General features: G+C 46.1%; 2 protein-coding genes across 5 annotated transcripts in view; one reads left to right on the forward strand and one right to left on the reverse strand.

The window, feature by feature from the left end:
* The window catches only part of LOC309815404 (uncharacterized protein), a 26374-nt gene extending 17621 nt beyond the window's left edge, over nucleotides 1–8753 (forward strand). For 2 of the 4 annotated variants that reach the window (XR_014295866.1, XR_014295868.1), the window contains exons 6-8: nucleotides 5646–5730; nucleotides 7129–7245; nucleotides 8678–8753. The gene's annotated coding sequence lies outside the window, so the exon portion shown is untranslated. The remainder of the gene's footprint in view (nucleotides 1–5645; nucleotides 5731–7128; nucleotides 7246–8677) is intronic. The other 2 variants (XR_014295867.1, XR_014295869.1) reach the window with 1 other exon arrangement.
* LOC309815402 (protein FAM170A-like) lies at nucleotides 7438–11070 on the reverse strand. The gene has a single exon (XM_082642189.1). The coding sequence runs from the start codon at nucleotides 9282–9284 to the stop codon at nucleotides 8454–8456; it is 831 nt and encodes a 276-aa protein (XP_082498315.1). The 5' UTR covers nucleotides 9285–11070; the 3' UTR covers nucleotides 7438–8453.
* Between the last annotated feature and the right edge of the window lie 3053 nt (nucleotides 11071–14123).

Below are 14123 nucleotides of genomic sequence, written 5' to 3' on the forward strand. Positions count from 1 at the left end.
CCTCTAGCTGGAGCTTTGGGGTGACCACCCCTCTCCCAGGGCAAGCTACTCGCCTACATTTAATGCACGCAGGCACCACGTGGCCCGTGGCTCTCAGAGCTCCCCAGCAGGACCCTGAGGCCATTTCTCACCCCCGCTCACGTGGTCTCAATCTCTGGAAAACCCTTCCCTTCCCTTGATCTCCTTTGGGAAATTCTTCCTGTTGAAGGAATAAATCCTCCTTGCTTTCAATATGACACCATCCCTAGACAAACAATCTTCTTTCAAAGTGCATTCCACTTGTCAAGATATTTTTCAACAGGGCCTTCAACTCATGGGGCTTCTCTTTCCACTTTGGTAAAAGAGGCCAAGTAACTCATGGGTCTCTCTCAGCATCCTTGCATCCTTCACATCCCCCACCTCATGACCCCAGGGAAAGATCCAAGAGAATAAGAGAGAAATCGGGGACTGAGAAAAGCTGCACCTCTAGGTCTGTGCAAGCAGGATGCAGCCTGCTGTGAGTCCGACAAAGCTCCAGGCCCGGCTGCCCCAGGAGAGAGTCCTCAGAGCAGCGGAGCTGACCTCCCATCTCCCAGGGGGCATCTGGCCGTTCTGTGCCGTCTCACACCCCAGGGGCCCTCCAGATAGATACGGCAGCATCAGTGAGACAAGGTCTCTTGCTCCCTGCTTCACAGGTGACACATTCTCAGTCCCCCGCTTCCTAGAGAAGCTTCAGTTTGGCAGAAACCCATGTGCCCCAGCCAAGTTGCCCCCCACATACCTCCTCCGTTCTCGGCAGTTTCCTGGGACTCTTCATTTTCCAGATGTTTCCTCTTTTGTCGCCGTTCCATCGTACCAACTAGAAGTCTCCCTTAGAAGATGCCTCAAGAGATGTCCAACTCCTCCTCTTCCCTACAGGTTGGCCCTTCTTGGCTCTTGGGCAATCCGTTGAAATGATTCAATACAAACAAAAATAGTCAAGTCTCCTAAATGGCTGAAAAACTTGTACCACTGAGTGAACCAGCAGTACTGCCTAGTGCTCACCAGGGCTGTTATGTTTGCAAGGTTGCCAGGCGCACAGTGGAATTCTGTGACCTCAGTGATGACATCAGAGCGTTCGGTGGACCTAGGTTGAGCACAGTGTCTGCAGTAGCACAGGCCCCATTTTCAAGAACAATTCCTTTTTCCCAGCCGAAGCTTTCCCGTGAAAGGGAAAGGTTCATACCATATCTATTATAAATTGTATCATACCATGTCTATTATAAAATTCACATTTTGATTGGAGATCTTTTAATGTCTTTTCTAGAGAGATTTAATATGAATGTTTTAAATGGTCTCCAGTTTCCCTGTGGATTATTGACATTTTAAACTCTGCACTTCAATTTTCCCTCAATACGTGTAATTTTGTCACGGCTATTTCTGTACTTAAAGATGAGGAACTATATAATTGATTTCTTCATTTTTTCCCCATCTCTTTCCAAGGCACTGCATTTGATTGTGTCTTGCGACTGAGTGAAAAATGCTAGTCCTTGAGTCAGGACATTGGGCCCTTTAGCAAGTAACTCAACCTATCTGGGCTTCAGCTTCTGTATGTGCGATCAAGAGGCTTGGACTAGCTGACTTTTCAAATGCTGTGTTTCTTTGATTCACTCTCACTTACTGATCTGCTCCTTAAGAAGAGGGTCTGTTCTCATAAAGTAACAACAGTCTTTCGTACTCAGTTTGTTAGTTATATTGCCTTCTACGTATGCTTAGCTCTAAATAATTTATACGGCTCTTGTGACAATTTTTAGATCTTCTTTTTTTCTTATTTTCTTTTATAGTTTCTAATTTGTTATCGCCAGTGTAGAGGAGCCTGATTGACTTTTAAAATTTATTGATCTTGTATGTGTGTGCCTTGTTGAACCGTCTTATTAGTTCCTGCTAGTTTATCTGTGGGTTCTTTTGGGTCTCCTAGATAAATGAGCATATTAAATGTAAATAATGTGTTCTTTGGATAAAGTTTATTTTCTTGCATCTCTCTATATAGAAGCAATATGTTGAATTGATTTAAATATTTAAATACTTACATACCTGTTATCACAATCTAACGTTCTTTATCTTATTTTCTTTCAATCAATATTATGTTTTCAAGATTTATCCACGTGAATCCATATAGATCTAGGTCTTTGATTTTTGACTGTTTGATATTATGTGATCACATGCATATAGCATCATTTATTTTCCATTCAAGCATTATTGGACAATTGGATTGTTTCCCTCCCTTCTCTAGAACAAACAACATTTCCTAGAATATCCCTGAAGATGTCTGACAGTCGAGAAGGGCCAGGCTGCCCGAAGGATTGCTACTTGCTTTTAGCCACCTTCCAACAGGCCGTCTCCAGCCAGCAATTTGAAGCACAGCTGAAATGAGAACTGCCCCAAATGTGAAGATCTTAGGAGCTTCCTAGAAGGTGGGAGGTTAATGATAGGCATCCTGCTGGGATCCCAGGGGAGTCTGAGCTGGCCTGAAGCTCATCTTCCTCCTCCACCTCTCAAGAGAAATGTGGAGGAAAGAAGACTTCAAAAACTGTGAGCAGGCAGAGGGAGGGATATTGGGGGCCGAAGCTGTAACTGAGGTCTTGGAGTGGGCTGTGAGCACGCAGAGCCTCTCGAGAGCCAGGCTCTGCCTTCTGAGAACTTCTCCCCTAAGGCTGCTCATAATTCACGTGATACCAGCCATATAGAGCCGACTTGGCCCACACTGTCACAGAAAGCCTTATCAGAATCTCTTCTTCTTCATACACTCTTGTGTCTGTTACTTGGTTATTGCCTTTGGTACTCCAGTGATGTGAACCACAGTCGCCAGGGGATGGAGGACACTAGTGACCCATCTTGCTCTGTGGCCTCAGTCCACAGCTTGAGGGTAAGGGAAGAGGCCAAATGAAGGTCAAGAAGGAAAGATGGAGTTTGAAGAGAAGACCTGAGTTAAGGGTGTCTTCTCAAGTCTTGATGACTGAAATGTAGCTCCAGTACCTGAAGTCCTGCTTGTTCTCAAGGCTGACCGCGGGGCTGGGTGCACTCAGTGAAGGAACCGTATACACTTAGTATTTCCTTGCTTGCTCACACTTGCCCTCCTCTGATACACCCTCTGCAAGACTGATCTTCCCCTGAAACAACTTTCCACCTGCTACTGTCATCTCAGGAACATTTGCTTCACCTTCCTAGTGTCCCCCTAGAATGCCATTGCAGCCAATTCATAATTTGATAATCATGCTGCTTACCATATTCTCAGCAACTTCTGAGAAATTTTATTCACTTTATTCCATAGTCTTCACCCATCAATAATCTTCCTTAACTTCCTAGCTGCAGGTTAACCCATTCGGAATCATTTCTTTTGCTTTCTCTTCTTTGGCAAATCCTTTCTATCTTTTAAGGTCTTTTTCTTGTCTCTCTACCATCTTGCCTTCCTGAACTTCTTTTTTTTTTCGTTTAAGTAACCTTTCAATCTCCTTCCCCAATTTCCTCATAAACATTGAGAGTTTATTCCTCACACGTTAGACAGCGGTTTATGAATGGCCAGGCATAATGGACTCAGAATGAGTTGTCACCCCCAAGGTACCTGTCTTGCTGGGGAGCCACAGGTGAAGGGCTGTCTGCTGGACACATGTTTGCATGGAGTCAGGCTGAGTGGCCTCAGGGTGTTTGCTCTGCACTTGTGTGTGTTTCTCCCTAGTTGGTTTCCTTGTCCAGCCACCTGTGACCTCCCTCCATCCAGCCCAGGGAATCCTTCTCATCACAGGGGTAGGATGTTTGTCTCGTTTTCCATCACATCCTTTCCCCAAAGTTTGGTTGTGAGTTGTTCCCATTCCAAAGACCTTTCCTCTTTGAAGAGAAAAGAGAAAATCTTGTCTCTCCTTTTCTCTCACTTCACTTCTGCTCTATTATCTCCTCCGTCCAGAATGGCCCACTGACTCAGATGGGTGTAGATCCAAAGATGGCAAGAAATGCCAGCAATTCTGAGCTAATAATACGGATGGATCAGGAGAACTTGAAAACCTTTATCCCGCCACATTAAAAAAAATTGCACTTCCAGTGTATTCAGAGTCTCAGTGTAGAAACACAAATGATAGAGAAATTGAATTACACTCAAGTTTTTCTTTCCTCCTCTCCTGATTTATTCTCATCCTCCAAGTTAACATGATGAACTCTTTCTTGTGTAAACTTTCAGACATTTTCTACGCATGCACACTTTTCTTCTTTTCACATAAGAGTGTGAACTAGGTCACTTTCAACATGCTGTGATTCTGTGATTCACTGTCTCCCACCGAGTCATCCACGGATAAAGTCATCTGTTTCACGGAGAACTATTTCCAATAGCTAATAGCCAATGTCTGTGGAGTGCTTACTCTGTGTCGGTTTCTTGTAACTACTTTACAGATCATTTGTACAGCGTACCCATGGACCAGGTACAATTATGACCCCCAAGTGACAGATAAGTGCAGATAAGTACAAATAAATACAGAGGCCAAGTGACTTGCCCAAGACGCTGGAGCAAATCAAAATCCATGCCTCTGTAATCATTTTGCTCTATTGCCTCTGTCTGGGAGGCTTGATGATTTGGCAACTAAAACCTTAAATATCATGTTCCATTTTTATATCTGTGACACAAGCGTGGGGCTGTGATACGGGGTAACTAACCTGACTACTTTTGAAAACCCTTATGCACCTGGATGAAAGTAAGCCAGGGACTGCAAGCCATAGATTTAAGGTTTCCTACCAACTTTAAAAAATAGCTTCTTGAATGCAATTTATGTAGTGTCAAGTCTAGGATGTAGTCCAAGTAGTAACAGAAAAATGGAGATATGTAGGAAAATACTTAAAGTTGACAAGTATTGGGAGTGTAGTATTTTTGGGGCCAGCGTGTAGACCACAGGAAAACTTGCTGTTTCCATCCCAAAGGGAAGAGCCCTACGTTGCAACTGCCAAGGTCCCTGGGGCAGCAAGTGTGCTCACTGCTTAGTAAAGAAGCATCCTCAGTTTGATAGAATCATATGGGAGCCTTACATTTGGTTAGCAGTTCTACATTCTTGATGTAATAATATTTTCAGGGTGTGGGAGGGTATCAAGCTCTGAAAATACCCTTGGAGAGATCTGCTTATTAAGTTTGGCTTTTTCAATCTCCCTACTACTTCTTTACTAAACACCAGGCGGTTTCCTTCACTTTTCAGAACCATGTTGTTTTTCCCTTGTCTAATGAACTTTGAAATACTTTTGGATGAGCTATTAAGTTTGGGGAAAAATAAACATCTCTTTAAAATAAGGAAGATAATAACAATGACAAGTAGAAAAAGCTCTAAAACAGAGAATATCCTCCATTCTACCCAATGACTGGGAGTGGAAGGTTCGTGCTCGCTGTCCAGGACGTAGAAATAAAAGCTGAGGAGGCGCTGAGGCGTCTCCTGGATCTCTATGAGCCTCCATCATTTCTGCTGAGTAGGGTTGACAGATAAAATATAGGCTGTTTAGTTAAATATGAATGTTTGAAAAACAACAAGTACATTTTGAAGATAAGTATGCCCCAAATAGTTCATAGGATCTACTTATACTAAAAATAATGACTTATTATTCATGTGAAGTTCAAGTTTAACTGGGTATCCTGTATTTTTATTTACTAAATCTGACAGCCCTACTGATGATCCACAACGGAGGCAGTTGAGGAGCGGTACATGCTGGCTCTCGGACAGTCAGAAATGGCTTCAGCAGATGCAGGTACAGTATGAAATTCTTTTTGGATGTAGCTCAGAAGCCATGGCCAGCCCTTGACTGCAAGTACTGCCTCGGGTTTCCCTGAGGTGGGGTAAACCTTCCTCTTAATGGCCTTTTGGTAAGTCTGGAAGACCATATCCAAGGGGAGCCCCAAAGTCAGTTTCATCCTCACAACCATGTTTCCAATTCCTGGAATTGGCTGCATGTGACTCACAAGAGCTGAGGAGGTTTGCGGAAGTTGGGAGTGTCATAGCTTGAACCCTTTGTAGGTAAAGTTTTGCTGTTGTGAGAGTTTTAACAGGAGCAATGTGAAAGACTCCATGTCCCCAGGTAGATAGAAATAATCCTGTTCTACCTGTGTGTATGTGACAAGTCTCTAATAGTTCAGAGAGCAAGTATCTGGTCTTAGAAAGAGTGATCCAAGCTTGGATGTTTCTGGTGACAAGGCAAGGTCCTGAGTTTCAAGTTCACCTTTTATGGTTGAGGAGACAATAAGGTGGTCAGAAGGGAAATCATGGAGGCGACCTTGGCTTCATCCATCGTGCAGGCTTGTATATGTGGTTCTATGTAGATTGTGTTTCTTCATTCCCAGAGCGAGAGCAGTGCCGAGGCTCTAGAAATGCCATGGATATTCTGAGCTGTCAGTGGCATTTCCCCGGTACTGTTCCCTTGGTGCCGCTCCTTGAAATGTCCAAAGGGATTATCATCTGTCTTGTGGCGGGTCCTAGCATTGTGAAAGGAAGCTGCTGCACCGGGCTCAGAGGATTTCGGATGTGGTGGGAGGAGGAGTAGTACTACGACTATAAATTGTATCACAGCATATCTATTCCATCTTGAGAGTGGGGTTGGGGGGTTATGAAGGGGGGCTTTTATTGTACTTTTATACATTGTACCCTTGAAACTAATTCAATTTTTTAAAATTAATTAATTTATTTTGGGCTGCATTGGGTCTTTGTTGCTGCTAGCGGGCGTTCTCTAGTTGCAGTGAGCGGGGGCTCCTCTTGGCTGTGGTGCACGGGCTTCTCATTGCAGTGGCTTCTCTTGTTGCGGAGCATGGGCTCTAGGCACGCAGGCTTCCGTAGTTGTGGCACGTGGGCTCGGTAGATGTGGCACACGGGCTCTAGAGCGCAGGCTCAGTAGTTGTGGCGCGCGGGCTTAGTTACTCCGTGGCACGTGGGATCTTCCCAGACCAGGGCTCGAACCCATGTCCCCTGCATTCGCAGGCATATTCTTAACCACTGCTCCACCAGGGAAGCCCGATAATTCAGTTTTTTATAAAGAGAAGGTTCCTAATATTATTCCAAAATTTTAAAAATATGTAGTTGGATAACACTATGAAAAATTAACTGATATATTCTTTTATTATTTCTCTTTGCTCCCTGGATTTTTTTCCCCATCCAGTCAGCTAGGCACTGTGAGTTCACTGCATTAGGAAGGTAAAGACTCAGCAGAAATGAGGGAGAAAAACAGAAAAGTCTCAGCTTTGGAATGTTCACAACGGAGGCCACAGTAGAACAGGTGAGAATTCTGTGAACCAAAAATAAATGTCGTCTCAAATGCAAAAAAGTATTCTCTGCACTGGGAGGCAGGAGAGGGAGGGAGGGAAGGACTGAAGGAGAGAGATCAGTGTGGCCAGGGACATGGAGACTGTGCTTGAGGACGATATGCCCAGGAAGAGAATCAGAATCTGGAGAAGATTCAGCCTGCACGTGATCATTGCCTCCAGCCAGCACCCTCATCTCAGACGTTGGGAAATTCAGAGAGAGAGTGGGAGTACGTCAGGAGGGCCACGCGCATAGTCTGTGTGGCAGGGGTTGTGGCCGTTCCCTATTTGTGAGGAGTCCCCAGCAATTTGCAGGCCTCTTCTGGAAAATGCTGGCGGACGTCTCTAGTGCTTATGTGAAAGCTTGTTCACAAACCTTGAAAGATACAGATGTAGATGACAGATAGACGCATAGATAGAAAAATGTCATTAAATAAAAGCTCCAGGAAAGGTTTGGAAAATGCCCTTTATTGCCTAGGACGCTTCTATTGTCATATGATGTTAGACTGAGTGCCGGTCCCTTCATCCTCCTTCAGACCACGGCATTCTGTCTGCTACTCTCCCGAGGGTCCTTTCTTCTCCCTGGAAGGGATAAAACAAATGAGGTAGGACAGGAAGAGACAAGAAGCACTCCAAGCTCTGCTGGTCAGGGTTACCCTCCAGCATTGCCTTAATGCTCAGAGCCACGCACACCACAGTGAGCTTGGCTCCAGATCAACTACCACGCAACGAAGGTTCTGGAACACTTCCATATCTCGGGGGACCTCATTTCCACGTGACTCTCTTTCATATTCCCCTTTGTCACAGAAGGCTAGGTACAGTGGTCAGGGTGAGATCTCGGCTCAGGCCCAAGGCTCTCAGACCTCAAAGTTCTGGTCCTGCAAGGGCCCCCGTCCTCTCTTGAGACCACTCCTGGCTCTCTCTGCCGAGAAGGAGCTGCTGGCGGTACGTCCTCTAAGAGTTGAGGTCCATCGTGCAGACCCTGAGAAAACTCCTAGGAAAAGGCTCCACCTTCTTGTTTACGTCAACAGAGCTGACGTAAAATGCCTTTGTTAGTGCTGGGTGTGTCCCATTTGATGCAACTGCAGAGCCATTAGGTCAACCAGCACATGTGTGCGGCCCCTTCCCTTAGACTCCTCTGGGCCGTCGTGACATAGGCTCAGAAGAGTGCCAGCCTCAAGCCTTACCTCTTCCAAGGGACGGCCACACCGTCTTCCAGGATCTTCTGTCCCATGAATCTCAGTTGCTGTTTGGAACTCAGAGGAGAGAAAAGACCCTGCCTGCGGGGTCTCTTTGGGCTGGGGCCTTCCCCCGTGGGCTGCTCTCCCTCATTCTCCTTTTCTTCTTGCTTCTCTTCCTCCTCCTCCTCCTCCTCCTCCTCCTCCTCCTCCTCCTCCTCCTCCTCAGGTGTGCTCTCGGATTCCACATTGCCCATCCACTGGGCCATGTTGAGATGAAAGACACGGCAGCTGAAGCCCTGCAGGACGCCGCCCTTCACGTGCTGCTGGAGGATCTCCAAGGTGGGGAAGACCCGGCAGCAGGCCATGCACCTGAAGCCGGTCTCCATGGTCACCATCCAGTCCGGTGTCTTGGCCCTGGGTCTCTCCTCGACGGCAGGTGACCCTGATGGGCTGCCTGGCTCTGCCCTTTCCTCATGCTCTTTCTCCTCCCCAGTGGGCTCACTGTCAGACAGGAGGCTTTCGGTGGACACATCAGAGGGGCAAGTGCCTACTGTGCACGCATCCTCAGGAAGGGTCACTTCTTCTATCGTCAGCTGCTTTTCAGGCAACTCCAAGGGTTTCTTTGTCTTCCAGGAGACAGCGACACCCTTGTTCACTTGTACCTGCACGTAGTATATTTTCATGCCCCTTTCCTCTTTGTCTGGGTGCAGATAGTCCTTACAGGGTGAAGAGAGTGAGGAGGAGACACAGTGTGATGGGGGAGCGGTCTCCCCTTCTTCCTGAACCTGGGCTAGGGGTGCTGTAGGCCAGGCAGTGTCTCGAAATCTCCGCATTGCTGAAAAAGGAAATTAAAACCATAATAACATGCATGGGCCGTGCCGGAAGCTGAGGGAGCAGGTGTGGTAGACGAGAGAGGGACATTTACATGACGTAGCTATGTCGTGAGCTTGGTGTCTGTTGGCCGTAGGATGGAGCGGTGTATCTGGTGTCATCTGTGGGCTTTTCATGTGCGTGGGGGGGATACTGGAGCGGTGTCTGTATACAGGGGTGTGGAGTATGGTGGTGAGGGCTGTGGTAAGTGAGGGATGCGGCTGGATGCGTGTATGACAAGGAGTGTGATTTTGGTAATATCGGTGGTGCATTACTTGTGGAATGGGGCTGTGGTGCTTGGGGTTTATGTGTGCTCTGAGAAGGGCTGTGCCTGGAGGGCAGATGTATGTGTGAGCTGTGTGGACCTGAGCTGGATGGTCCTGCTCTCAGGCTGGAGGTGTATGATGCAGAACTCTGTCCTTCTCTGGAAGCAAAGGCAAAGACAAAGCCTACATTTTCCTCTGAAGATGCTTAATCTGGTCCCTCTTCCCTCCACCTCAAGCCCAGACCTTTCCGGCCCCTGCTCCTTGACTTCCCCACCATGGTACTACCAGTATTCACACCGCCCCCCCAGACTCAGCTGGCATCCACGCCCTCGGAACAGCTCAGCCATCCTGCCCAGGCTCCTCCACAGAGCCCTCATCACCTCTGATGACCCTGGATTTCCTCTCAGCCTCCCTGGGATCTGTGTGCCTCCTGCCTCACAGCCAAGCACCCCCTCACCTGAGGAGCCCCGCGCCCTTACCAGCGTAGCTGAGCTTGCGCGGAGTAGAAGTACAGAAGAAGTATTTAGGGGCAGAGGAGACCTCCACTGCCCCTGGGCTGCAGCCTTGGGCCACCACAGTGGATCCAAGCCGAGGGGGATCCTCTTGTGACTTCGAGATTCCTGAGGGAGGAATGGAAGGCTCAGGGTGGGTTCATCAGTCCTCTGTCCACAAATATTTGCTGAGTGTGTGACACGTGTCAGGTGCAGTGAATACACACAGTTGAGAGTGTGGTTCCCAGTGGATCCTCCAGGATTTAATTCCAATCAATACTTATTCTCTCACTGTCTAGTTGGTAATGTAGGCCTCGGTGGTGACTGTGAGTGTGTGGGAAGAGTGAGTGATGTGTATCAGTTAAGTCTGTGGTAAGTGTGGGGTTGGCATGGGGAGCACAGTGCAGATGTGTCTATCTGTGTCTGTGGCCTTTGTGTGCATTTTTTCTGTTCACAAGTCAGGAATTCTGGGACATGTAACTTTTCCTCATTACATGGTGTGGCTTGTATTTATGGTGCGTGTTCATTCATTCATTCACCAAGATTCAGTGAGCAGCTACTCCTGTGTATCCGGCACTCTTCCATTGTTGTAGTCTCTGGTAACGCTGCACATTCTAGTAGGGGAAGACACACACTAAACAAAACTACAATAAATATATAATACATCAGCTGGTGGTAAGTATATAAGGGTTGCCAGACTTAGCGAACAAGAATACAAGGCACCCAGTTAAATTTCAGTTTCAGATAAACCCAGAATAATTTTTTAGTGTAAGTATTCCCATGCAGTATTTGTTCTTACTTAGTTTTAGTGTAAGTATGGCCCATACAATATGTGGGACATACGGATACTGAAAAATTACTTGTTGTTTATCTGGAATTCAAATTGAACTGGATAGCCCATATTTTCTCTGGCAATCCTGACATGGGTTACTGAGACTGTGGTTTACTGTGGTTTGTACAAAGCGGGTCTGGCATTACTCAAGAATGTGTTACAAGTGTGGTGTGTATGACACGTGACTGGTTGTTACAGAGGTAATTAGCGATGGCTGAAGTTAGCTGTGTTTGTGCGAGAGTTGTGGAGATACATATATATATATATATATATATATATATATATAGTGTGTGTGTGTGTGTGTCCTATATATATAGTGTGTGTGTCTATATACATATCTCATCTCCAGCGTTTGGTGTTGGAGGAGAGGATTGTGATACAGGTGGGTTGTATGAGAACGTAGTACAGGAGGGATCCGTGTATATACCTCCATGTGCTGTGTGTGGTTTACTAAGGAAGTTATATGTGGGGTGTGTGATATTTTTGCTGCATCAGAGTGTACATGGGTGTATGAGTTACTGTCTCATAAAACACCCCTAACAAGAATTCTGTATACACTCTTACGTACACCGAGTGTCAGCCAGGTCCAGGCAGGGTGACAAGAACTTTACCACGCAGACTTTATATCTGGTAAGCACTCTAACCCCATTCATCTCGCTCTTCTCTGCACTAACACACACACACACACACACACACACACACACACACACACACACACACACACACACACACACACACACACACACACACACACACACACACACACACACACACACACACACACACACACACACACACACACACACACACACACACACCAAAATATTCTGAATGGTCAGGGGCAGTCATTGCCTTCCCCAGCCTGTCCCAGCCACTGCCTGGAAATCTGCCTGCTGTCTAGACCTCCATTGCCAGGGCCCATCCTACAGTCTCCAGGGCCCTGGGCCTGGTAGGAGCTACTGGGCTCTAATCTGGGGCAGAGGCCTCTAGCTGGAGCTTTGGGGTGACCACCCCTCTCCCAGGGCAAGCTACTCGCCTACATTTAATGCACGCAGGCACCACGTGGCCCGTGGCTCTCAGAGCTCCCTGCAGGACCCTGAGGCCATTTCTCACCCCCGCTCACGTTGTCTCAATCTCTGGAAAACCCTTCCCTTCCCTTGATCTCCTTTGGGAAATTCTTCCTGTTGAAGGAATAAATCCTCCTTGCTTTCAATATGACACCATCCCTAGACAAACAATCTTCTTTCAAAGTGCATTCCACTTGTCAAGATATTTTTCAACAGGGCCTTCAACTCATGGGGCTTCTCTTTCCACTTTGGTAAAAGAGGCCAAGTAACTCATGGGTCTCTCTCAGCATCCTTGCATCCTTCACATCCCCCACCTCATGACCCCAGGGAAAGATCCAAGAGAATAAGAGAGAAATCGGGGACTGAGAAAAGCTGCACCTCTAGGTCTGTGCAAGCAGGATGCAGCCTGCTGTGAGTCCGACAAAGCTCCAGGCCCGGCTGCCCCAGGAGAGAGTCCTCAGACCAGCGGAGCTGACCTCCCATCTCCCAGGGGGCATCTGGCCGTTCTGTGCCGTCTCACACCCCAGGGGCCCTCCGGATAGATACGGCAGCATCAGTGAGACAAGGTCTCTCGCTCCCTGCTTCACAGGTGACACGTTCTCAGTCCCCCGCTTCCTAGAGAAGCTTCAGTTTGGCAGAAACCCATGTGCCCCAGCCAAGTTGCCCCCCACATACCTCCTCCGTTCTCGGCAGTTTCCTGGGACTCTTCATTTTCCAGATGTTTCCTCTTTTGTCGCCGTTCCATCGTACCAACTAGAAGTCTCCCTTAGAAGATGCCTCAAGAGATGTCCAACTCCTCCTCTTCCCTACAGGTTGGCCCTTCTTGGCTCTTGGGCAATCCGTTGAAATGATTCAATACAAACAAAAATAGTCAAGTCTCCTAAATGGCTGGAAAACTTGTACCACTGAGTGAACCAGCAGTACTGCCTAGTGCTCACCAGGGCTGTTATGTTTGCAAGGTTGCCAGGCGCACAGTGGAATTCTGTGACCTCAGTGATGACATCAGAGCGTTCGGTGGACCTAGGTTGAGCACAGTGTCTGCAGTAGCACAGGCCCCATTTTCAAGAACAATTCCTTTTTCCCAGCCGAAGCTTTCCCGTGAAAGGGAAAGGTTCATACCATATCTATTATAAATTGTATCATACCATGTCTATTATAAAATTCACATTTTGATTGGAGATCTTTTAATGTCTTTTCTAGAGAGATTTAATATGAATGTTTTAAATGGTCTCCAGTTTCCCTGTGGATTATTGACATTTTAAACTCTGCACTTCAATTTTCCCTCAATACGTGTAATTTTGTCACGGCTATTTCTGTACTTAAAGATGAGGAACTATATAATTGATTTCTTCATTTTTTCCCCATCTCTTTCCAAGGCACTGCATTTGATTGTGTCTTGCGACTGAGTGAAAAATGCTAGTCCTTGAGTCAGGACATTGGGCCCTTTAGCAAGTAACTCAACCTATCTGGGCTTCAGCTTCTGTATGTGCGATCAAGAGGCTTGGACTAGCTGACTTTTCAAATGCTGTGTTTCTTTGATTCACTCTCACTTACTGATCTGCTCCTTAAGAAGAGGGTCTGTTCTCATAAAGTAACAACAGTCTTTCGTACTCAGTTTGTTAGTTATATTGCCTTCTACGTATGCTTAGCTCTAAATAATTTATACGGCTCTTGTGACAATTTTTAGATCTTCTTTTTTTCTTATTTTCTTTTATAGTTTCTAATTTGTTATCGCCAGTGTAGAGGAGCCTGATTGATTTTTAAAATTTATTGATCTTGTGTGTGTGTGCCTTGTTGAACCGTCTTATTAGTTCCTGCTAGTTTATCTGTGGGTTCTTTTGGGTCTCCTAGATAAATGAGCATATTAAATGTAAATAATGTGTTCTTTGGATAAAGTTTATTTTCTTGCATCTCTCTATATAGAAGCAATATGTTGAATTGATTTAAATATTTAAATACTTACATACCTGTTATCACAATCTAACGTTCTTTATCTTATTTTCTTTCAATCAATATTATGTTTTCAAGATTTATCCACGTGAATCCATATAGATCTAGGTCTTTGATTTTTGACTGTTTGATATTATTTGATCACATGCATATAGCATCATTTATTTTCCATTCAAGCATTATTGGACAATTGGAT

Source organism: Mesoplodon mirus, assembly GCF_964341445.2.
Source record: "Mesoplodon mirus genome assembly, chromosome: 14".
Lineage (NCBI taxonomy): Eukaryota > Metazoa > Chordata > Mammalia > Artiodactyla > Ziphiidae > Mesoplodon > Mesoplodon mirus.

Excerpts from the sequence above, each read along its gene's own strand:
- LOC309815402 (XM_082642189.1), bottom strand. The coding sequence starts at position 9,284 with ATGCGGAGATTTCGAGACACTGCCTGGCCTACAGCACCCCTAGCCCAG.